At 38.6% G+C, this 25,189-nt stretch overlaps 1 protein-coding gene across 1 annotated transcript in view; it reads left to right on the top strand.

Moving 5' to 3' along the window:
* LOC111862666 (ATP-dependent translocase ABCB1) overlaps positions 1-25,189 on the top strand; it is a gene marked incomplete at its 5' end in the record, with an annotated part of 76,692 nt that overhangs the window by 38,568 nt on the left and 12,935 nt on the right. The window contains 5 exon segments of the mRNA XM_023848216.2: positions 2,534-2,775; positions 3,519-3,678; positions 5,910-6,104; positions 20,874-21,080; positions 23,599-23,745. Of these exon segments, the coding sequence (XP_023703984.2) occupies positions 2,534-2,775; positions 3,519-3,678; positions 5,910-6,104; positions 20,874-21,080; positions 23,599-23,745 (951 nt within the window).

The raw sequence follows: 25,189 nt of genomic DNA, 5'->3' as shown, positions 1-25,189 counted from the left end.
CGTCACTCACAAGTTAGTTTGATGTTACGTACATTATTAACATTACAGAATCCACATATTCCTGCCAGTTTTAATATGTATTTTGTAATCAACAAGTGTGTAACACCGGTCAAAGTTTGACACTTCTCTGGCCATTATCTCCGTAACCGTTCAACTTTGGACATAGGTGTTTTGGGTTATGTCGGCATACTTGAACATAAGGAACACCCTCCTGAAGTTTGGTCCATTCCTCCTGGGACACCCTGTATATGATATAGCATTTTCATCCATGATAGTTAAAGAGTTAAGAAGAAATTTCCCACATGTAACTGGTATCTGTAATACTTCATAGTTTTTCATCCATTACATATACATAACACTAGATTGAGATGAGTGGTCAGCTTCACACCCGAGCTGCTTTACTGAAGTATTAACATCACAATATTGAGTTATTAATACAGAAAAATGAACTCCAGATTAAAGCAGTGATTTAATTAAAAATGTCTTTCATGTAATTTTACTTGACTTAATACAGTAAATCCTCGCATAACATTGTTCCATTATTAGGAATATACTGATCCTATTTTCATACCAAGGCTCCACAAAATGTCATTCATATGTCACTAGTGGTTTGACATTACTGGTTGAGGAAGCAAAAGAAGGCTGTGAAGATTATAATTGAATTGAATTGAATTGAATTTATTTACATTCTATAAATCCTAAGTAGGTTAGTACCTTTGGATACAGAACAAGTCAAAAGGTTACATACAAAAGTACAGGCAATTTTAGCTTAAAGATTAATATAACTTAATTTTACATCATTCTCTATTTACATTGAAGTATTCATCTAAAGAGTAGAAGGAATGAGCATGTAGATAATTCTTTAACTCTGATTTAAACTTTTTAGTATCATTGCCCAAGTTTTTAATACTTTGTGGCAGATTGTTGAACACTTTTACGCCAGTAAAGTAGACTCCTTTTTGATATACTGAGAAAGTTGATGAGGGTAGGTGGAAGTTATATTTTGTCTAGTATTCATGTTATAGACATCAGAATTTAATCCCCAGAACTTGCACTTCTTAATGTTGTAGGATTTTTTCATTCTGTTACGCTTAAAGTGGGACGAAATGACAGGAGGCTGGAGAAAGCTGCATAATGAGGACCTTCATAACTTGTACTCTTTGCCAAATGAAGCGTAGGTACCCTACAGAGGATCCTTCAGGTTGTGTATAGGTTCTCGTGATCACAGGACAGGGCGAGCAGGGGAGGACAAAGAAATCAGCAAGGCGGAAATACCCAAACAGAAATAGCCAAATCAAATATTAACAAAGAATAAATATAATATATTAACAAAGAAAGAATACAAACATAATGTAAATACCTGTATCAGAATGATTGCAGAGTTTGGTGTTCTGAGATAGAATACCACGTAGAGAAATTAATTTGGACGGTCGAGGATGACCTCGACCAGTGGTCCGAAACGAGAACAACCTACCCCATCAACGGTTGGGAAGCCAAGCGCCCTTAGCTCTGCTCGTTAGGCCGCTAAGTTGGCTCGGAAGGGGAAGGAGAGAGGGGGACAGTAGAGAAAGTAGAGGGGAGAAGTGCGCACACAGACCACGGATAGGAGCTGACGTCACACAAATACAATTAAAATTCAAGTCAGTGAAGATGAAATGGAAAGGACATGTAGCACACATGGGAGAGAAGAAGTATGCATGCAGAGTTTTGATGGAAGAGCCAGAAGGAAAGAACCACTAGGATGACATACGAGTAGATGTAGGTGGGAGGATAATATTAAAATGGATCATAGAGAAGTAGGATGGGGTAGTATGGACTGAATTCATCTGGCTGAGGATAGGAGTGGTAGGCTCTTGTGAACACAATACTGAACTTTCAGTTTCCATAAAATGTTGGAGAATCCTTGAGTCCCCCAGTGGTTGTTGGTAATCAAGAAGGTCTCAGCTCCATGGAATTAGTTATTGCTGATAGTGGAATTAAACATTCTTAGTGATTTTGCAATATCAGCACATATTTCACCTTTGTCAATATGCTTTAAAATTTCTAATTTAAGTTTGTAAGTAGGTTTGTATGTGTTCATTTATTTTATCCACCTGCATGGTCAGTATTAGTTTCCCTTTTTTATGCTATATCAGCATTTATAACAGTTTTAATAAGTGATTAAGACAAAATAGTGATTCAAATCAACTCAAATTCAACCAGGAAGAATGGTGCCTGGACTAGAACTGATGCTTGTGTGGTCAGGCATCAGAAAAGCATGATGAATTTCATCATTGTTTCAGGGAGCCTTGGTCAAGTGAACAACTTTTGGCCAGTCAGCAGTCAGACTGAGGTGTAAATGTATAAATATTAAATTCCTGAGTTGCTTAAACATGAAACAGCTTGATGTCAGGAGTCCCTTATATACTTATTTGAGTCTTATTAAGCTCTTGTACTAGCAGTTTATTTGAGCACCTCTGTAATGCATATATCTTTTAAAATTTCAATGTGGAAATCTATCTCAGTATTATAATCATAATTAATTCACTTTCAGATCGCAGTAGAAGCAGTTGGTAACATCCGTACTGTGGCAAGTCTGGGACGAGAACAGACATTTCACGAGCTATACATGTTGGAATTACTTCCAGCTCATAAAGTAGCATTACGCAACACTCATATACGAGGACTAGTGTTTGGATTGGCCCGAAGTATAATGTTCTTTGCATATTCTACAACCATGTACTATGGTGGACAACTTATGGTTGAAGATGGAATTCCCTTTGAAACTATTTTGAAGTAAGTAAATGTTAATTTTCATTCCATTTTCATTTTCATTGTTCATGTGAGATAGTGTTTTTGAGAGATGTATCCATGATGGCAGAGACACTGGGCATTGAAATTTAGCAGGTGTGCTTAAGGAACTGAAAACGACTTGTATTATTTTTGTCATATCCAACTGATGGCAAGTAACAATGTCCAAATTTTGTGACCAGTTTCAGTCAAACCCAGTATGATTGATCTAAAAGTTTCTGACGATGGTATATTAATAAAATTATTGACATTTTGGACATCCATCATCCTGATTTTAATTTAAAAACAGGATGACGGATAATGTTTAAAAAGTTAATCAGTTATCAGTATGATTGACCTTCACTCACTTTTGTCAGGTCCTTTCAATTTGGGGTTTTGATTTCATCTTAAAGGCTACTTCACTTAAGAGCCTGATCACATCCTTATATAACTTTCAGCACTGTTTCATATTTTTTGATGAAACTTGGCATATAATAGTTGAGTTATATGATTTATTCAAAATCAGTGACTAATGTGCAGGTGCTTAATGGCAACACATATAATTCAAGCAGGTTGTGTACAGATTCAAGTGAGACAGTAAGGTCCCCACAGGAAAGAATATTGAAAATGATACCCATTTGGTTATAAGATGTGCCAATAAAAATGTGAAAACAATACTACCATAAAAATTATGTCTGAGTATTAGGTTACTGTTTTATATGGACTGTTTTGTTTTTCCTTTCATATAGGGTAGGACAGACACTGATGATGGGTACAATGTCAATAGCCAATGCCATAGGCTTTGCTCCCAACTTCCAAAAAGGAATTGCTGCAGCTTCACACATCTTTCATCTTCTGGATAGGAAACCACAAATCTATGATCCTCCACAAGTCAGTGAAAGAAACTGGGTAAGTATACTACTGAACCACTTAGTAACATAGCACTGTTACTAACATAATGCAAAATATGTATTTGAAGTTTAAGGTTCTTACATGGTTTGTTGAGGCCTATAAGTTTTAATTTCTTGAGTTTATGTGCCATGTTGTGATGTTTGCCAGTGTTTCAGAGAAATTGGAATCTCTGATTTTCAGGATAAAATGACACAGCAAACCTAGATGTCAGACTACTGTGCTTTGGAACTGTGAAAATAAGTTCTGAAGATGGAGAGTGCTGATTCCTCCAAGACATCTGCAGAAACAAGACTTCCACAATAGGGTGCCATTTTTCATACACAGAATCACGAGTTTCAAAATATAGTGTGGCATGTAGATCCGTTGCTAGGCAACAACTGCAAGATAAGCAAATATACAACCCCCATTTCTGAATAATAGCTTCACAAACAAACATGTTTCCATGGCAACAATTGCACAGCAATAATGGAACTGTGTTTTCTGTGTGATCCATTCCAAGATGTTACAAGCAAGACAGCTGAGTGTTGACAGTTGGAACAATGAGTTATGAGTTAATTATGAGATTGTCACCAGGAAAAAACTGGTGAGGATTTAGCAGACTGAGAAGACTTTATGTGTGCTGTGGTTACAGCACTCAGTGAGACTGTCATAGTTATTTGTAGTTTCATTCTGTAAGAGTTCTATAAATCCAGTTACAAATTCAAACCCCACCTATAGTCAATTACATGAGATCTGGTGTCAGAAATGTGACTGGGTTGATCGAACTGTTGGATTGTAGACTATATTGTCACACTATGAAGATGGAACAAATACTGGCATGCCTGCTGGCTGAAATGAATGCCATACAGGAAATTGTGGAAGCCAAGACATGTGCCAGTCATGAAAAAATGCTTGCCAAGATGGATGCCAATCAGGAAACATTGGAAGACAAAATGGACTCTCATGAGGTGATGGTGATAGTGAAAGCCAGTCAAGAAAAGATAAAGGCCATGTTGGAGTCCTGTCTAGAGAAAATGGAGGTCATGGATTTGGAGGCAAATCCAGCAGATGTAGAGTTTTGAGTCAGAGCATCAGGAAGCCTCTAAGGAAGAGGCTACAGTGGAAACTATCGGAACACTGAGCACTGGAGGACCTACATGGGCACCGCCGACAGCCAAAGAAACAGACCCAGGGTGCTGGTGGGTCCCAGAAGAAATTAGCCCCTGCCCAAAAACGGATGACCCACCATGCCATCCTGCACTGCATGAGGGCCACAGTCATAAAGGACTGAGGTGTAAGACAGTAATTACATCTAGGAAGTGAGTGGACATTCAACAAGACCATCAGGCAGACTCTCAGAATGGAGGTCACAAAGCGTACAGTTGGGTTTTCTGTCGGGCTGCAAGAAGTGAATGACTGGACATTGTGGAAAGATAGGCCCCTCCAAAATGTAGGAAAGGACCTCCAAAATGTAAGAAAGGACATCCAAAGCATAGCCCTTGGAAAAGAACAAGAATGATGGTGGTACACATAGGCTATCTTGCAGCTTATCAGCGAAATACTCAGGACAAGCAGCCTTAAGGAGGAGCAGCAGAACAATTGGAGAGTAATAACCATCTGAGACCAACTACAGACATCAGAAGCACAGCCCTTGGAAAAGAAGAAATGGCGGTATAATGTGGTGTGTAGAATCGTTGCTAAGTAACTGCTTTCTCAAACAAACATGTTTCCACAGCAACAACTGAACAGCAGTAATGTAACTGTTTTCTGTGTGGTCCATGCCAAGTTGTTATAATCAGAACAGTTAGTGAGAGTCAGTTGAGTTCAGTTAGAGAACTGCTGAGGTTCAGTCATTGTGAGCTGTTGCTGTGATAAGCTGGTAACTGAGGCTGAGGATAGTTAGGGAACCCAGAGGAAGAGGAACGTCCACCGTTGGAAACTACTACCGAGCAGCAGCAGGTGAAGACGTGACTATGGGCAGTGGTGTGTGTGTAATAGTGAATTGTAAAGTTTAGTCTCACGCTGTATCAAAGAGTGCAATAAAACAAATCATCATTGTGACACTCATATATAATCACTCCAATCATGTTACAATATAATATCATGCCTCAGAAAAAATAAATAAAAGCAGGACACTTCTAGTCTGCATTTTCCTGCTCTGTGTGAATCTTTTATTTCCATACTCATAATACAACATGTCATAAATAATGTACATGAAATTTAAACAATGTTTATTATTTCTCTGACAGACTCCAGAAGGTAATGTGAAATACCAGCAGGTAGAATTCTTCTATCCATCAAGACCCAGCATCAGTGTTCTTCAGGGTTTAAATGTTGATGTGCTGGATGGTCAAACTGTGGCCCTAGTTGGACAAAGTGGTTGTGGAAAGTCAACTTGCATACAGCTCCTCGAAAGATTCTATGATCCTGTCTCAGGCTCTGTGGTGAGTCATTATTCTAATATGCATGAGATAAGTTCAAACCAAAATATATAAAATCACATGTTTACAAGTCAAAGTTTATTTTCCTTTTCCTGTGTTGACCTTCTGCAACTTACATGAACATGCAATGGCTGGCAGGGGCACAAGTGAGCTCAGATACACATGATATCACAGTTTGAAAATGGAATTTGATTTATTTCATTCTGGTCCGTCACGCTAATAATATCATAAGAGGTTAAACAGTTCAATCCAGTGTGACTAGTAAAGATTTTTCCTATTTCAGTCCTTCATCCCATACATGTTTCGGTCCTTACAGACCATCCTCAGAGGGATATCAATACAATTGGAATACACTATTACAATATGTTTGTGATATATACATACAATGTTGATAAAGTACAATGGCTATAAAATCTAATGTTTTAACAACTACAAATATTTACAATTAGTTTGTTAGATTTTCTTTGTTCGAAATTGTAAACCAAGCTGGTTTGTGTCCTTTATTGTTTTCTTCTCTTGAAGGGGGCCAAACGTGTACCACCTTGTAGTTCTGTTTTTTTTATTATTATTATTTATTTTTGGTTTCATTTTTCTTTCCTTTTTGTGTGTGTGTGTGTGTGCGTGTGCGTGCATGTGCGTGTGTGAAAAAGACTGCAAATACAGGGGATGGACAAAAATATGGAAACACCTTGTGAAATATATGCCTGAATTGAAGTGTTTATTTTAGCAACGTTTGTAGGTGACGATGTCATATCTGCGCAATAGCAGTACCTGTACAACCTCCGCAATACGTTCCAAGCTTCATTTGTTGTCGAGACAGTGTTCTGTGCAATCTTTAGTGAATCGTGTCAGAGCTAACAGAATTCGAATGCGGGCAAATTGTTGGGGTCTGTATGGTGGGTGCTTCCGTAACCAAGGTAGCCGAGGTTTTTGGTGTTTCGCGAGGCACAATATCCAAGATTATGACCGCACACAGGAGGACTGGAAAAACCGCATCCGATAAATACCAGCATGGACGGAAATGTGTGTTGTGTGATCGAGACAGACGAACATTGCGTAGGATTGTGACGAAAAATAAGAAGACTACAGCTGCAAAAGTGGCTGCTGAACTGAATGTCACACTCACAAACCCTGTCAGCACCAAAACAGTACAAAGGGAACTCCACAAGCAGGGTATTTCTGGACGAGCTGCAATTCCAAAGCCATTCATCAGTGATCAAAATGCCACTAAGAGGAGAGTGTGGTGCCGATGTCATAAAACCTGGACTATGGAGCAATGGAAGACGGTCATTTGGTCGGATGAGTCCACTTTCACACTTTCTGACTTCTGGCCGAGTTTACATCTGGAGAACGCCATCCCAAACTTACGATTCAGATTGCTTGCTGCCAAAAGTGAAACATGGTGGGGGTTCAATCATGGTGTGAGCAGCCATATCGTGGTATTCTGTCGGACTCATCATTACCCTGCAAGGCCACTTCACTGCCAGCGACTGTGTGACCATTTTGGGCGACCAGGTCCATCCCATGGTGCAAACTTTATTCCCCAATGGTGATGCCATTTACCAAGACAACAGTGCCCATGTTCACACAGCTCACATTGTCCAAAACTGGTTTTCTGAGCACTAAGATGAAGTGAAACTTCTGCCATGGCCCCCACAATCGCCAGATATCAATATTATTGAGCCTTTGTGGTCTGTTTTGGAGAGCAATCTGCACGTGTGTGCTATCCACCTTCATCATTGTTAACAAAACTTGCCAGTGTTTTGCAGGAAGAATGGTACAAGACTCCCTTCCAAATCATACAGGACCTCTATTTATCCATTCCAAGGAGACTGCAAGCAGTTCTGCAAGCCAGAGGTTGTCCTATTCCATATTAGTCACGGTAATGTGTTTTTTTTTGGGGGGGGGGTGTTTCCATATTTTGTCCATCCCCTGTATATTATTGTTATATTGTAATATTTCAGCAAACCCTATTTTGTTATTTTGTCCTACCTTTAATGTTGTCCTGTGGGTGTTCACGGCATGCTGTGTTGTTATACTGTTCTAGGGTATGTTGAGCCACGTATTTGTACTCCTTGTGTCTATGACATTTATGTGGGCATGTACTGATGTTGTTTTACGATGTTGAACATGTTGTGCTGATTATCACTTTCCCTTGTATGTTTTTGTTCTTCAGTCAATTTATTGAATTTATTAAAGCTTTCTTTTATATTCTTGATGCTCCTTTTTTTTGGCATTTTCAGCCATTTCATTGATTACTGTCATAGGCCCGTACTGGTGGCATTTATTTAGTATATGTTGGGCAAATGCCGATTCGTATTTGTTTAGTCTTATATTTCTTATGTGCTCCTTATACCTTGTTGTTAGATTGCTACTTACTTAGATTTAAATCTAATTAAAAAACACAGACAAATAGAGATGGAAATATACAGAAAACCCACAATGACAGATATAACAACAAATAATAACTCATGCTACCCTAAAAAACAAAAATTAGCAGCATATAAAAATTGGATACACAGACTTCTCACACTGCCCCTCAAAGAAAACGCTAAAAACAGAGTTAAATAATATTATTAATATAGCACTAAATAATGAGTATAAGAAAGAAGACATCCCACAACTACATAACAAACTCAAACAAAAGAAAAATAATCCAGATAATAAAGCTGAAAAAGAACAAAAATGGGCCACATTTACCTATATAGGAAATTACATATGGAAAATCAAAAAACCATTCAAAAACACAAACTTAAAGATAGCCTTCAAAACAACTCACACCATAGGTAAACTAGTAAATGAAAAATGATTTGGCCATGCCATAGCTCAAGCAGTTAGTCGCTGGCTTCCCACCGCGGCCGCCTGGGTTCGATCCCATGTCTGGTCAAGTGGGATTTGTGGTGGACAAAGTGGTGCTGGGGCAGGTTTTCTCCAAGTACTTCGGTTTCCCCTGCCAATCTTCATTCCACCAATTGCTCCACAATCACCCTCACCTATCATCTGGGGCTGGTACAATAGGCCAGAAGTGGTCGCAGTACAAGGGACTTAGTCCCACCCCACTAGCAATAAAAAAATGAGAATTGAGAAACAAACCCCTATGAACACAGTGGGGTAGACAAAATAACCTGCCAAAGCTGTCAGAAAGTATACATCGGCCAAACTGGTAGAAATCTAGCAGCAAGGTATGAGGAGCACATAAGAAATATAAGACTAAACAAAGATGAATCAGCATTTGCCCAACATATACTAAATAAACACCACCAGTATGGACCCATGAGAGTAATCATGGAAATGGTTGAAAATGCCAAAAAAAAGGGAGCATCATGAATATAAAAGAAAACTTCAATATATATCGCTTTAATAAGCTCAACAAATTGATAGAAGAGCAAAAACATACAAGGGAAAGTGATCACCAGCATAAGATGTTCAGCATCATAATACAACATCAGTACACACCCACACAAATGTCATGGACGCAAAGAGTATAAATGTGTGGCTCAACACACGCTAGAACAGTATAATAACACAGCACGCCGTGAACACCTACAGAATGACATTAAAGGTAGGACGAAATAACAAAATGTCACATAAAAACAAAATAGGGTTTCCTGAAATATTACAGTATACCCATAATATATTTGCAGAGTTTTTTCTAAAAAAAAAACAGAACTACAAGTTGGCACAGGTTCGGCCCCCTCCAAGAGAAGACGTAATAAAGGAGGACATGAACCAGCTTGGTTTACAATTTCGAACAAAAAAATCTAACAAACTAATTGTAAATATTTTAACATACTAAGACAGCAGCTGTGGTTGTTAAAACATTAGATTTTATACCCATCATACTTTATCAACATTGTATGTATATATCAAAAACATATTGTAATAGTGCCTTCCAATTGTATTGATAGCCCTCTGAGGATGGTCTGTAAGGACCGAAACATGTAAGGGATGAAGGATTGAAATAGGAAAAATCTTTACTAGTCACACTGGATGGAACTGCTTAACCTCTTTTGAAAATGAAAATTCATGTGGAATCATTTACTAAGCTTGAGATGAATTGGTATTTGCTTCTTGGCATATGAAAGAGAGAGAACATAAAATATTTTTTACAGAATGAAGGCCATATATGGTAGCATGTGTATCTGTGGATCGTGTCTCTTAAGTGGGCCCAGAAATATGACAATTATATACTGGAGTTGAATGATACTGTGCAGTAAGATGAAGCACACCATATCATGGCACTGTACAGTATTGCAGAAACTGAATGCCTAATCCCCAACTTTCAGTAACATTGTAAATAGGTATTAGTTCAGTCCATAGTCTGATCAGTAAGGGAACTGGGACTGAACAAAGTGTGCAATATAATGTGCCACATAAGTTGACAAAATCAGTGAAGTAGATGCATTTAGAGATCTAGGGCCATATTTGCCCACTGTAAAGCAGGGGGTTACAATTTTCCTGGACGAATTGTGATAGCTGATGAGTTACAGATGTACTATTTCCATTGTGATACCAAACAAGCTAGCATCCTTTATTGCCCAAACCCAGAATTCCTCAGTACCTCCATCAGATGGACAGATTATGTTTTCTAGTATATGAATTGCATCATAGTGACAGATTTCTTGCGGACGTAATCATCAATTGAAAATTAAATATTATAGAAGTTTCTGAAGAAGAATCTGCTTTCACCATGACACTACACATCCTTATGCCTCTCAGACAACAATTGCAGCAATCAAAGAACTGCTCATAAATATCATGCCACACCTTCCTTACACACCAGATGGTGTGTCATGTACCTGCCAACTCTGTGGAATCCACTGTCTTATTTCTGATGTGAATCTGCATGATTCATGAAGAATTTGATGCTGAGCAAGCAACTTACACCCAGGCACAGACAATAACAAAAGATTTTCACTGCACTGTCATCACTTCATACAAGAGCTGCCAACATAATGACTGCTGTTACTCTAAGTGTACACAACATCCTGCTAAGCATATTAAATGTATATGTTGTTATTAAGGAACATCTTACATTCTGTCCATGCTACTGAACTTTAAACACTCCATCTAGCTTATTTCATGCAAGAAGTCATTACATCTGCACACACACTGTCAACTCAGGGTACCTAATTATTTGGGAACGTTTCACATAAGTAGAAACCAGTAATAACCTGCTGTCTACTCTAAACAGTGAAACGTTTATACTCCTGCATTTGCTGTCACACTGTTGGAACAGAGTCCTCAACTGATGAATTCCCTGGAGCAGATTCCTTGAAAATTTGATAGTTACTCAGCTGCTTAATAAGTATCCTGCCTGTTGTGGAACCTGGACTTGCAACTTGACTCTGTTCTAAGTCAGCTGAATCCAGTCCACACCCTCACATCTTATTCCTTGGAAGACCCATTTAATAATGTGACATGTCAACACATTGCCAGGCAACGGGTCATTGAACACCCCATGATACATGCACACAACAGTAGAATTAATGTTTATAGCTTGTTGCTAAGCAACAGTCAGCACGCCAATGGACTGGCAAGATAGTTATCAGATGACTTGTTTTATGTGTGGTCTGTGCTACGCAGCAATAGAACTGTGTTTCCTGCTTGTGGTCAGTTCTGAGAGGACATGAGAGAATACAGGAATATGAATTGACTTCACTTGAGTTCCAAAGTTCCAAGGGAACAGCAGTGTTGTCAGAAGAAGAATTAGAAGACTTAGTGTGTGACATTACATGTGCTGTACTCAAGTAATCTTGAAAGTGTAAGAACTAATAGTAGTTACAACTAGTGAAGATCCAATAAACCAATTCAGCAATCCAAACCCACATCTTTGCCACCTCTAGGTCTCCAAGTTCTGTCACATTTTCTAACTGAAAGTTCTACGTGTCCCACCCATGTGTTTCTCGATACAAGCATCCTAACACAAATTATTACTCTTCTTATTATGCAGTATTCTACATCTTCATATTTCTCTCTCTCTTAGTCTAAATATTCACAACACACAATTCTCAAATTCCCTCAGTGTTTGCTTGTCATATGGGGAGAGAGACCAGGTTTCACAGTTATACTAAATGCTAGCAAGAATTCCTTCAATTTAACCTGCTCTTAACTTCCTTGCAAGTGTGGTTTTGTTTTATTACTGTTGTCTCCACATTTATAACGATTTGTTTAGCTATGTTTATGACATACATTCTGGTCACAGGACATCAGCATATGCTTAGTTTTCATTGCATTTACTTCTAGCATGATCACCTTACTATATTTAAGCCATGGACATAACACCCACAAAAGTTAGGAGTTATAGAGCTTAAGGCTTTCTACTGTCTGTCTGCTGTTGTAATCCCCTCCAGCCCCATCTGGGCTGTGTCAGCCTGTCCAAAGTATTTTTTCACTGTCACAGACTATCATTACCAACTTTCATATGACAGAATGGCTAGATGACTTGAGCGGAATAGGGGCAGTATGCTGGAGGAGGAAGCATAAACTCTTGAGGGAGATGTGGAGATGGGTGATAGGGAATTTCTTGCCATGGCCTTATTATAGTGTGTAAGAGTGTCTGTGTTTTTCTTTGTGGCATGTATGTACGAGGGTTGGAACTTTAATAGTGGCAACACTGCTGTAGAGACGCCATGCAACGGAACCAAATAATGACACTTATACCACACGTTAGTTACATACCTACCTTACCTCAGAGCAAATGGACTCTCCCTTCCCACATAACGCGCATGCGCAGTGACGAGAAGAACAGAGCCTTGTGTTAGATGGAGGTCTAATGTAGTGTTGTCACGATGTTTTCGAAAGAGGAACAACAGAGTTGGATAAAGATTGAATGTGCCAGAGGCTGTATAGCACAACAGTGTCATCAAGGTCTTCAAGAGGCTTGCGGGGAATCTGCATTGCCTTACAGAACAGTGGCAAGGTGGGTAAAAGCCTTCAACAAGGGATGCCAAAAATGTGGCAGACATGTGTTGGTCAGGTCATCCTAGTGTCAGTGAAGAAGTGTATGCTCTTTCTGCATTACTGGAGGTGATCGACGCCATACGATTCGTGAGCTGGCTTGAGAGACAGCATTAGCGCATACGACTGTGCTTCATATTCTGAAGGAACACCTGGGCATGAGAAAAATTACATCACCATGGGTTCCGCATGATTTTACAGAAATGCAGAACTGGCAAGCTGTGGCTGATTTGTTCGATTCATGGGGCTGGGAAGTGCTGTACCATCCACCATATTCCCCTGACTTAAGCCCTTGTGACTTCAACTTGATTCCTAAGATGAAGGAACCACTTCGTGGCATTCGCTTCAGAACTGTTCCAGAGATTCTTCAGGCAGTAGACCTCTCCATTCAAACTATCAACACAACAGACGCTGCTAAAGGTATCCTACAACTTCCACATCTCTGGCAATGGGTTGTACACAATGCTGATGACTACATTGAAGGACAGTAAAACTTTGAAACACACATCTATTTTGTATCAGTTGTAAATAAATAGTTGCCACAATTAAAGTTCCAGCCCTCGTATGGATGTATATATGTTCCAAATTAATTTAACATTGACAGCATATACCAGAAATCGATGTAATTGTAATTGTAATTTATTTCGAGTTCCAGGTGATCCAATAGAACTGGTTACAAACCATAGGATATAGAACATGTCAAATATTAATTAAAATATGTCAAAATAAGCAGAAGAACATAAAAGTACAGTTCAGGTATAAGTTGAGCTCAAGTAAATAATTAGAACATGTCAAAATTATAAAGCAATAAAATAAATGATATAAAAGAGAATAAGTATTATCGTAAATATAATAAAACTATTATACAGATAGACTCATATAATTCAACATAGAGTAACTAACATACTATTCATATAAAACCATTAGTTTACAACATCATTCATTAACACTATAATACCCCTCCAAATCATAAAAACAATGGGTAATCAAGTATCTTCTTAAGGAAATCTTAAATTGCTTGTGTATCCCAACAGTCCCCTTTATTTCAGGAGGAAGATTATTAAATAACTTTATACCTGAAAAGTAAACACCTTTTTGGTACAGTGTTAAGGTGGAAGTTGGGAGATATAAATTACTACTCTGCCTTGTCTGGAGATTCTGTGCGTCATGATTAGTAGTGAAAAGTTTTCTATTCTTTGATACAAAGAGCAAAACTGAATAAATATATTGTGACTTCAATGGTAATATTCCAAGCTGCCTGAAAAGATTTCTAACCGAATGCCTATTACAATATCCTGTCATTAAACTAACCGCTTCTTTTTTTTTTTTTGTATCATAAAGAGTTTCTTGGTATTGGTTGCCTGCCCCCAAAATACAATTCCATATGATAGTATAGAATGAGACAGAATGATATATCTTCACCAACGATGAGCCTGACATATAAGGTCTGACAGATCTTATCATAAGCAAACTGTAGTTAGTTTGTTAATAACTGAATCAATATGTATATTCCAAGAGAGGACGTTATCAACTTCCAAACCAAGAAATTTGAGATGAGAGACTTCCACTATATCACTAATATTACAAGAAGTGGAGGCCTTGGTAGGAACAGAGTTTCTGGTTATAAATTGCATAGTGAAAGTCTTCAAAAGATTGATTGATAACAAATTTGATTTAAACCATTTATCTATGACTTGCATTAAGTTTAGTTTCCATAATGTTGGGGCTCTTATCAATGACTATGAGGCTGGTATCATCAGTGAAGATAAAGCAGAATCAGCAGTAGCTTGGGGGAGATCATTAATATACAATAAGAACAGCAGAGGACCCAATACTGAGCCCTGTGGTACCCCTTGCTGTATTTTAGACCAATTAGATGTGATATTAGAAGAAGTTATCCTATCCTTCAAGTTAACGCACTGGTATCTATCCTTAAGATATTGTGAATATAATTTCTTGGATACTCCAGTCATTCCATATATTTCCAGTTTGTGGAGAAGGATGTTGTGATTTACACAGTCAAAAGCTTTTTCAACGTCGCAAAATAGTCCCTTGGCTTTTAGTTTGTTATTTAGTGCAGTTAAAGTTGCATTTATTAAAGTATATATAGCATTGTCCATCAATAGATTTTCTTGGAAGCCATATTGATTTGGACTAATAATAGTATGTTTCATGAGATGATTTATGAGTCTGTTATACATTACTCTCTCTACAATTTTTGAGAAGGCTGTTAGTAGCAAGGTGGGTCTGTAGTTAGCTAATGTTGATTTATCTCCCTTTTTATATATTGGCTTAACTACAGTGTGTTTTAATCGATCAGGCAGTACCCCACGTTGTAAAATTTTATTACAAACTAACAGTACCCGGCCACACGTTGCTGTGGCCCAGTCTGGTTAAATGGAAAAGAAAGAAAAGAGAAAGCGCACATTTCTAATATGTTTAATTTCACAATGTTTGTGCATATACAATATTTTTTGTTGTTCCATTGTCTATGCAGATATAGAGATTGTCTGGTTTGCCGACTCTAGAACAAGTAACATATAATTGTCCATGTGAGAAGCAACCCGTCTAGATCTAAACTGCACAATTCTAAATATTGGCCCTGAGCTTTGTTGATGGTGAATGAAAATGCGAATCAAATTGGGAATTGCAATCTCTTAAATTGAAATGGTACGTCCGTTGGAATCATGTGATGCAAGGAATGAGGACATCTTCACCTTTGAAAGGTCCTATCAAGATTGTTGCTGCTACTACGTTGCTCAATAATTTTTTTACTGCAAGCCGCGTGCCGTTGCAAAGCTTTGGCTGGCTGATATTTCACAACATGATAATTGGCACGCCTATTTTCAATTGCAGTACATGCGGTGGCATCCCTGGCAGATCGAGTGAATTCAAAAATTCTGTTGGATAATCAACCGCTTCATCTGCTTCCACAACAGTGTCAACAGACTTGTATGTGACTACCTCGCATTGAATGTTAGACTGAGTGATATTGTTAAGTTCGTAGACGTCTTTGTTCTTGGCCGCAAGAATAGCTCGTTCACTCAGCCAATCGTGAGTCTTATAATTGGTTTGAATATTGGGAAATACTTTTTGAACCAATTCTTCTTTTGACGTCACTAAATTGCAGAAGTTATGAGGCAATGAAATTCGTCCTGAGGTCAGATCAACTGGCAACTTTCCATTCCCAATTTCCAGCAATTGATGTGAGAATATCTCAGCTGATCGATTGTTTTGCAGCTATTCATGCATATTTGTAGTTCATTTTAACGTCTTTACATGTCGCCACAGAGTAGAGTATTTCAGGCCTGCATTTATTTCGTCCACTGGTGTCAATCGAGGAATTACAGGTAATGTTTGCCTGAAATCTCCTGCAAGCAATATTAATGCGTTCCCAAATGGTCTGATGTTTCCATGCAAATCTTGCAATGATCAATGAAGAGCCTAGAGCGATTTTTTGTGCGCCAGTGTGCATTCATCCCAAACAATAAGTTTGCATTTCTGCAATACCTTTCCCATGCCTGATGCTTTGGAAATGTTGCACATGGGAGTTTCAATGAATTGCATGTTCAATGGCAATTTCAAAGCGGAATGAGCAGTTCTTCCACCTGGTAGCAATGTCGCAGCTATTCCGGACGGCGCAAGAGCTAAGGCTATGTCATTTTGGGATCGAATTGCTGCCAGAATCAATCTAATTAGGAACGTTTTACCACTTCCTCCTGGCGCATCTAAGAAGAAGATTTCTGCAACCCCGTTATTGACAGTTTGCAATATTTGATTGTAAATGCCTTTTTGCTCAAGCCTTAGCCTAGGAATATTTGATTGCGCATACAGCAAAAGATCACCCGTGTTGTGATTTTGTTCACGACGCAATTCTACATTGAACGAAGCAGCAGCAGATCGATTGGGTGATGGCATTCCCAATTGTTTGAGAACTTTGTTCGCGATTTGTAAGCACAAATCTTCAGTCATTATCAACGCCTCATTGCAGATTTCTGCTGTGAAACCCATGTTCATATTGGAATTTTCCTTCATGCAAATCCTTATCGATGTCGGCATCGGGTATTTCAGCGCATATTACATCGTCAATTTCGTTTGAAGTGATTTTGTTATAGAGCCAGATTAGTATATGTGCGTGTGGCAGTCCTCTTTTTTGCCATTCCACTGAGGACATCCAGCAGCGCACAGACCTAAACACTTCATGTTTTACCATGAAATCCATCAGCGATTTCAGCTTCTGTCTGAAAACACGTGCTGTGATGTCATGCCTATCCACCGGTGATTGCCCAGGAAGTAGGAGCTGTTGTATCCAAGCTGGATTGCATGTGAATGTAATGAATAGGTCTGGATGCCCATCGTGACGAACATACGCAATTGCATCTTGAGCGTACTCATGCATATGACGTGGACTGCCTGTATATGAAGATGGCAAAATGGTTAGTCTTCCAACGTTAGTTGTATTACCCTCATTTACAACTGCATCTCGCAATACCAGACTAACTTCTTCGGCGGTTAATTTCAGACTGACTGCTCCTTGTCGAAGCTGGGCTATTTATACCTCGGCAGTTAGTATACAATGCCTTCTGTTGTCTGTCACCGGGGAAATGCTGCTTTGTTGATTCCACAATTCCTACGCGACGACCCATTGTTATTGCATTGTCTCTGTGGGAACGCTCCTTGTATTCGTCGTAACCGTGGAGATTCGATGTTCTCGACACAGTGGCTCACTGTTGGGATTACAGTATCGCTATTGTTACTTCCTAGGCAACGGCCAACTGCTGGGGCTACAATACCACTATTGTCGCTACCAATGCAACGGTCTGTTCTAGCATTACTATGGAAGTGACTCCTGGATTCCGAACATGTGACATGTTTTTACCTGTCACAGGTGTGACATCTATATAATAGGTATATAAAAACGCGCGTATTCGAATGCAACGTTGTGTCAAAATTTCAAAGCAATCGGTGAAGAACTTTCGAGGATTTAAGACTTTGAATAAATGAACATTTACATTTTTATTTATATAGATATAACTTAATGGAGAGCTTATATACGGTGCACTGAGTTTAGTGATCCTCGGAGATATTTGATCATATCTGCAAAAATCTTTAGTTTTAAAAGCTTTAATTATTTTTTCAATTTCTTTAGGTGTGGATGGTTCATTGTGAATTTTTGGGTAATTATTTTAAATTGCCTGATTCATATATGGTAAAAATTCTGTAGCCAGAATATTGCTATGCTTACCATTATCTGTTTTAATTAATTTGTTACCAATAGAAATGAAGTAGTCATTAATTTGTTCAGCAGCATTTTGATTCTTGCATTTCTTAATTAGATCCTGAAAGTTGTTTCATTTAGAGATTCTGCCCGTTTCTGAATTAATTATTTTCCAAGTAGAATTAAGTTTATTGTGGGATTTCCTAATATAGCTGTCATAAGCTTTTTTTTTTTTTTGGCTAAAACAATGACCTTGTTAAAAATTTTACAATACTTGGAATAGTAATCTTTTAGAGCTAAATTCCCTTCCTTTTTTAGTCTTAAATATGTTTGTTTTTGTTGTTGTTGTTCACAAGAGAGACTGATACCAGTGGTAATCCAGTTGATATTTCCACTTTTTGTTATCTTTTGTTTATGAATCATAGGGAAACAAGAATAGAAAATTCTCAAGTAGGTGTTCAAGAAGACATTAAATATATAATTCACGTTACTACCTCCAAAGACTTCATCCAAATTTACATAGCTTAACTGATTTTAAAAATCAGCAACAGTAAATGTGTTAATTTTCCTGTATACATGTATATAGGACTGATGTTCTCTTATTAATGTGAAAGGAAGGGCAATGGTAAGTACTTGACCTTCGTGGTCAGAATCCATTATGTGTAGGTGAGACAAGAAAATTATTAAATCTAGTGATGTCAATGAACACATTATCAATGGAAGTACTAGAATGTCTGCCAATTCTGGTAAGAAAAGTTACCACATTAACTGAATTAAAAGTTTTCAAAAGGACAGTTAGTTGTTTAACCCTACTAGACTCTTCTAAGTAATTGACATTCATGTCTCCACAAATAATTAAATCATTTTTGGGATTATAAATTGAATGTACAGTATTCTCTAACTGATTTATAAAATTAGAAAAGTTACCAGAGGATGACCTGTAGATAGTTAATAAATAAATTTCCTTACCCTGAAATTTAAACTTAACACCACATACCTCAGTTTCTCTGTCAATGCAATAAGCCTCCAGATTTAGACTGGAGGAGATGTATTCCATTCATTTCCAGTCCTCATGATTTTCTTGGACCTTCGTAAAGGCCCTACAACAAACCTGAGAGAAAAAAAAACAGTGGTGAAAAGTCATGTACTTGTTTCAGATCCTTCTGAATAGGAACTATGTGAGATACATATTCATCTGAACATATTTTACTATAGGTTCTTAAAACATATTTTAATTAATGCAGCTAGTACAGTTGTCATTGAGAATGCTGTACAGCACTTCTCTTCTAACTGAGTCATACATGTCCATGACAGTTCAAAATAGGTTTTCACTAGTTGATCTTGATTCTGATCCTGTCAGAATCTACACTGATCATTCCCAGTGATTTCATGTACGTATGTGGTTAACCTTCAGGGAAAGTGTTGGATAGAATTTTTAATGAAGATGATAAAGTGATACATGGTGTGATCAGATAATTTAACTATTGTATTATTTTGTCTGTGATGACTGTATTTACCCCTCTGTTCCATTCCTATGAATCGTGCCCCTCGCGGCTCGATGCAGCTAGTCAGGTATTGCACATTCATTGGTAGCATTTGAGGAAGTCCTATGGTTTTTAATTTGTTAAATGCAGCACATAATTGTTCTGGAATCATGATGATTCCATCAAATCTCCTTCCTTCATTGCCATTGTCACACAGCACTAGATGTGGGGACACCAGTCACACTATTGTGAACCACAAATTTAATGTTTCTGTTTTTGCTTGCCAGTTTGCAGACAAGGCATGAGTTTGGTGGCACTCCACCACATGTTAGACCTCGTGTCAAAACGTTTTGGCATGATTCAGTTGAGAATCACCTCATTAGCTTCATCACAGATAATGATGTATCTGTTTTCATGGAAACATTCCTTAATAATTCCACATTTTCATCCATTATGCTTATGGATGGACATCTGTCCATGGACATGTCCATCTATATGCACAATGCGTGATACATCATCATTAACTCATGTCACTCCGCCTTTTACCTGAGGAAACGAATGAGATGTTGGTTCTGATCACTGTGTCCCCTGTGAAAGCAAGTGTTACCACCTTGTAGGTTTCTGTTGCTATTCTGCCTAGCAGAGTAGTTTCATCTGAACTGCAAAACTGTCATATTGTGGCCAGTTCAGGAACTAACTAGTCACACCACATGTTTCTCAATTATTACTGCAGTCAGATATATCACCAGCACAGTACAAAGAAGATTAAAATTAAATGATGCAAACTGGAAAGCCATCTAAAGAGTAAATTGTGATAAAAGGAAGAACAAATGTACCAAATTATTCATACAGTGCATCATCCATAGAGATCATCATGTACTTTTTATTGACCAATTAGTAAGGTTTTGTGTTTCATGTTTATAGTGTATTGATGAGCATGACATGTCCTTAGTTAATTAGTAAGGTTTTGTGTTTCATGTTTATAGTGTATTGATGAGCATGACATGTCCTTAGTTAATTAGTAAGGTTTTGTGTTTCATGTTTATAGTGTATTGATGAGCATGACATGTCCTTAGTTAATTAGTAAGGTTTTGTGTTTCATGTTTATAGTGTATTGATGAGCATGACGTGTCGTCAGTTACCATGCATTCGCTAAGGTTGCAGCTTGGTATTGTATCACAAGAACCAGTGTTGTTTGACAGAACCATAGCTGAGAATATAGCATATGGAGACATTGGCCGAACAGTTCCCATGTCAGAAATTATTGAGGCTGCCAAGAAAGCCAATATACACAACTTCATAACTACTTTACCACTTGTAAGTTCTCATTTATTTTATATAAATTTTGCTGTCAGCTTCTTACTCAAGTTATGTGCACTGTGCTGATTGGTTACAAAGTGTATACATAACAAGAAATGCTGGTGGTAGGAACTCATTATACATAATTCATTTCAGATCCTTCAATCAGTGCGATGAGGCAGCATGAACTGTAACTGAATAATTATGTAGTTTTATCATCACTTTGTTAATAATTTTCTTTTGTTTCATTTGATTTGTTAAATATAACCTCTGCATTTTACATCACCATAACATTTGTAACTGTTAATACATAGGTCAGATAAAAAGTAGTGGTAACACCTCTGTAGTTTTGAAATTACTTTATTACCTTAGGTAAACACACATTCCTTCAATATAATCGCCCCCCATGTGTTCCACCTTCTGCCAAATTTGTGGAAGGTGTTGTAAACCATCAGCGCATCCACTTCTGTTGATGTCCAACAGTGACCACGCTATAGCATGAATAATCTCCTCTCTTGTGTTGTAACATGTCCCTCGCAGTGGTTCTTTCATTTTGGCAAAGAGATCATAATCGCACGGACTCATATCGGGTGAGTATGGCAGATGTTGCAGTATCTCCCATCGCCAGCGGCGAAGGAGATCCTTGACAGAATCAGCAGCATGAGCCCTTGCATTGTCATGAAGGATGATGGGGTCTGTTTCCAACAAGTGTGATCGCTTTCTCCTGAGTGCTGAACGAAGTTGATTATGCAGGAAATTGCAGTAGTAGGCAGCGTTTACTGTCTGTCATCGAGGTACAGTGTGGTGCAGTATCACTCCATCAGTGTCATATGCCACAATGAACATTGCCTTCACATTACTCTGTTTAGGGCGCACTTTCTTCGGATGAGGAGAGCCAGGATGCTCCATTCATTTGATTGTCGGTTCAAGTGCGGTTCGGATGAGCGAGCCCAAGTTTTGTCCAGAGTGACAGTCCTTCCAAGGAAGTCATCACCTTCCCTCTGGTACCGGTCCAACAAGTCCTGTCCAAATTGCATAATGTTGCCATTGTTGCACCTTGGACATTGTATGGGGTACCCAACATGCTGCAATTTTGTGGTATCCAAGAATACCATGCAGAATGTGGAGCATGGTTTTGTGACATATGCCTACCTCAGCAGGTAACTCCCATGCAGCCCTTCGATGATCAACATCCAGCAAAGAAGCAAGAAGCTGAATTGTGGGGTTGTCCTGAATGGAATCCCTCCCTTCACGGAACAATTTCACCCATCGTGCCACTGTGGGATATGGCAAAGCAGCATCACCACATGCTTGTCTCAGTCCCTGATAACAGTTTTGTGCACTACGACCTCGTGCAACTTCAATTTTTATCCAGGAGCGTTGTTCTTGTTTTGTAAACATGTTCTTAGGGTGCTTGAACTGGGCCCCTGCACTTCAAGACAATGCACAATGCAACTCAGTGAAACACAACCAGAGCCACTCATTGCACCACTTCAACTGAACTTCTGCTGTCAGCTACAGATGGCGCTAGTGCCACCTGACACACATCTTTCATGTTACAGCAGTGTTGCCACTACTTTATCCAATCCTTATATATAAAAGAAAGTTCTCTACAGAACTTTTAAGTACATTTATGATCTATCTAAATACAAAATTTCAAGTGCCTTGCTTCATGTTTCATTATTTACCACGACCCAGTCAAAAGTAAAATGTAGATTTTATATAGCCACCATTTCTCCTTTTACATTATAAAAGTATGACCTTAACAGTAATTACATACATAGTGCCAATAGGATTTTTCCTGAGATGTGAACAGACAGAAAATTTACAGCAAACTTACATTTAAGCTAATTAGACGTATTTTTAATGCTCACCCCCAAGAGTTTTTGGTCATTGTAGGATGGAAGTTCTTTTATTATTATTTTAATTTTTAAATTAGTATTTGGTATATTTCCTTTTTTTAAGCCACCCCCCCCCCTTCAAAAATCCTGCAGAGAGGCAGATACCTGGCTTGCTCCCAACCCTGCCAACACCTGTGGTCCCATATTTTTCATGGTCCTTATTAATGCCAATTTCTATGACCCTGTTTTAAGTGGTGGTGATGTCACTCCTACCATGGATGTTCACATAGCAGCAATGTAGATTCTGTTGGTGGTGGAAATCGAAAAAAGTGTAAAGGTGGTTTGGTATTCTTAACAGTTTTCATGAAAATCTGCCCATTTTTTCAAAAATTTGTACGGAAGATATACATATACATGATGATACCATAAAACTTGTATTTTTTTGTAACACAGATTAAGCAGAAAGTTCCTATCTGCAACTCCAGTAAGACAGTATCGCTATCAGTTAGTTCCACCGTCCATACCTGAAGCAGAAAGACTATAAATGTTTGTGTGCATTATCATTAACATGTTAATGGAATGTACAAAAATGTCTTAACATGAATGTTTGTAAAATTGAAAGTTTTATTCTTAACTTCTCCTCCAGGAACTATCAGGAACCTTTGTAGTGTGATGAAACATCTGTATGTCCACAGGGATATGATACTCGTCTGGGTGAGAAAGGAACACAGTTGTCTGGAGGACAGAAGCAGAGAGTTGCCATTGCAAGAGCACTGATCAGAAATCCCAGAGTACTGTTGCTTGATGAAGCAACTTCAGCACTTGATACTGAGAGTGAAAAGGTACAGTGTTAGGGATGGGTAACTGACTTCCTTCTACATTTGACACATTTTTAATAAGTTAGCACTGAGTGCACTCGACTGTCTGCACTGCCAGCACAAAGTGCATTTGTTTTATGTTTTTTTATTTTCATGTTACATTTGTATGCCATGTTAGGTGGGTCCCTTGTCACCATGGCATGGCCTGTCCTCAAGTTGCCGATGGAGTAGATGGCCTCCAGATATTGAGGGTAGCTGCATATATTATATTGAATAAGCAGTCATGGACAGGCGACAAGCGGTGGTCCTCCAACTTGGGGCTCACAACTCCTGACCACAAAAAATAAGGTGGTTACAAAACGTCACAAATGACCTTGGCCATGGCTGGATTCTTTGGATAAATGACCTAAGTTAAGGGAAAATGGACATGGAATGTCTTTGTATAACACAGGCCATCAGTAATGCAACAATTTGTTCCTTTTTCTTCCCCTTATACATAGGTAGGCTGAAAAGTAATGCACACATGCTTGTAGAGCGCGAACGAAATAACCTTCAGAAGCGTGCCAGGTGTCATGTGGAAGTAACAATCCCCCTCAATACGCATGCGCAGGTTTGAGGTTGTTGCGTTCATCCAGTGTATTTCGAGAAGCGGAAGTATGGAGACGTGTTCTAGTGCTATGTCAACGCGAGTTAAATAGCATGCTGTTATCGAATTTTTAACTGCTGAAAAAGTGACTCCTACTGAGATTCATCGTCGTTTAAAGGCTGTTTATGGTGGCGATGCTGTTGATAGGTCTACTGTAAATAGATGGGTAATAAAATTTTGTGGTTGCGAGCCTGGAAAAGCCATAATTGTTGATGAAACACGCAGTGGATGTCCGATCACTGCCACAGACAATAATTATCGCAAACTCAACGACGATTTGATTCAAAATGACCGGCGAATCACTCAAAAGCGTATCGCAAACCATATTGGAATATCCAAGGAACGTGTCTGCTTCATTATTGAACAGTTGGGATACCGTAAAATCTGTGCGCGATGGATACCATGTCGTCTCACAGACGAGAACAAACCGTCGATTGGAATGCTGCGAGCAACTTTTGCAGCACTACCGTGATGAAGGAGACGACTTTCTTTTGAATATTGTGACAAGGGACGAGTCATGGGTCCATCGTTACGACCCGGAAGAGAAAAGACAGAGCGCTGAATATCAACATCCGTCTTCTCCTCAGGCGAAAAAGTTCAAAACACAACCATCCGCCAAAAAACTTCTTTTGACTGTGTTTTGGGATGCTCACTGAGTTTATGTGACCGATTTTCTGGAACGAGGGGCAGCGATAAATTCTTCTCAGTACATACAGACTCTACAACACCTCCGGCATCGAGTTTGTCGTGTTAGAGGCAGCCTGGCACCAATAATCTTGCAACATGACAACGCTCGTCCACACACCTCACGTGCATCTGAAG

The sequence above is a fragment of the Cryptotermes secundus genome, unplaced genomic scaffold (genome assembly GCF_002891405.2).
Source record: "Cryptotermes secundus unplaced genomic scaffold, Csec_1.0 scaffold1104, whole genome shotgun sequence".
Taxonomy (NCBI): domain Eukaryota; kingdom Metazoa; phylum Arthropoda; class Insecta; order Blattodea; family Kalotermitidae; genus Cryptotermes; species Cryptotermes secundus.
Note: the sequence above shows the minus strand (reverse complement) of the source record. Positions and strands in the feature narration are given on the sequence as shown.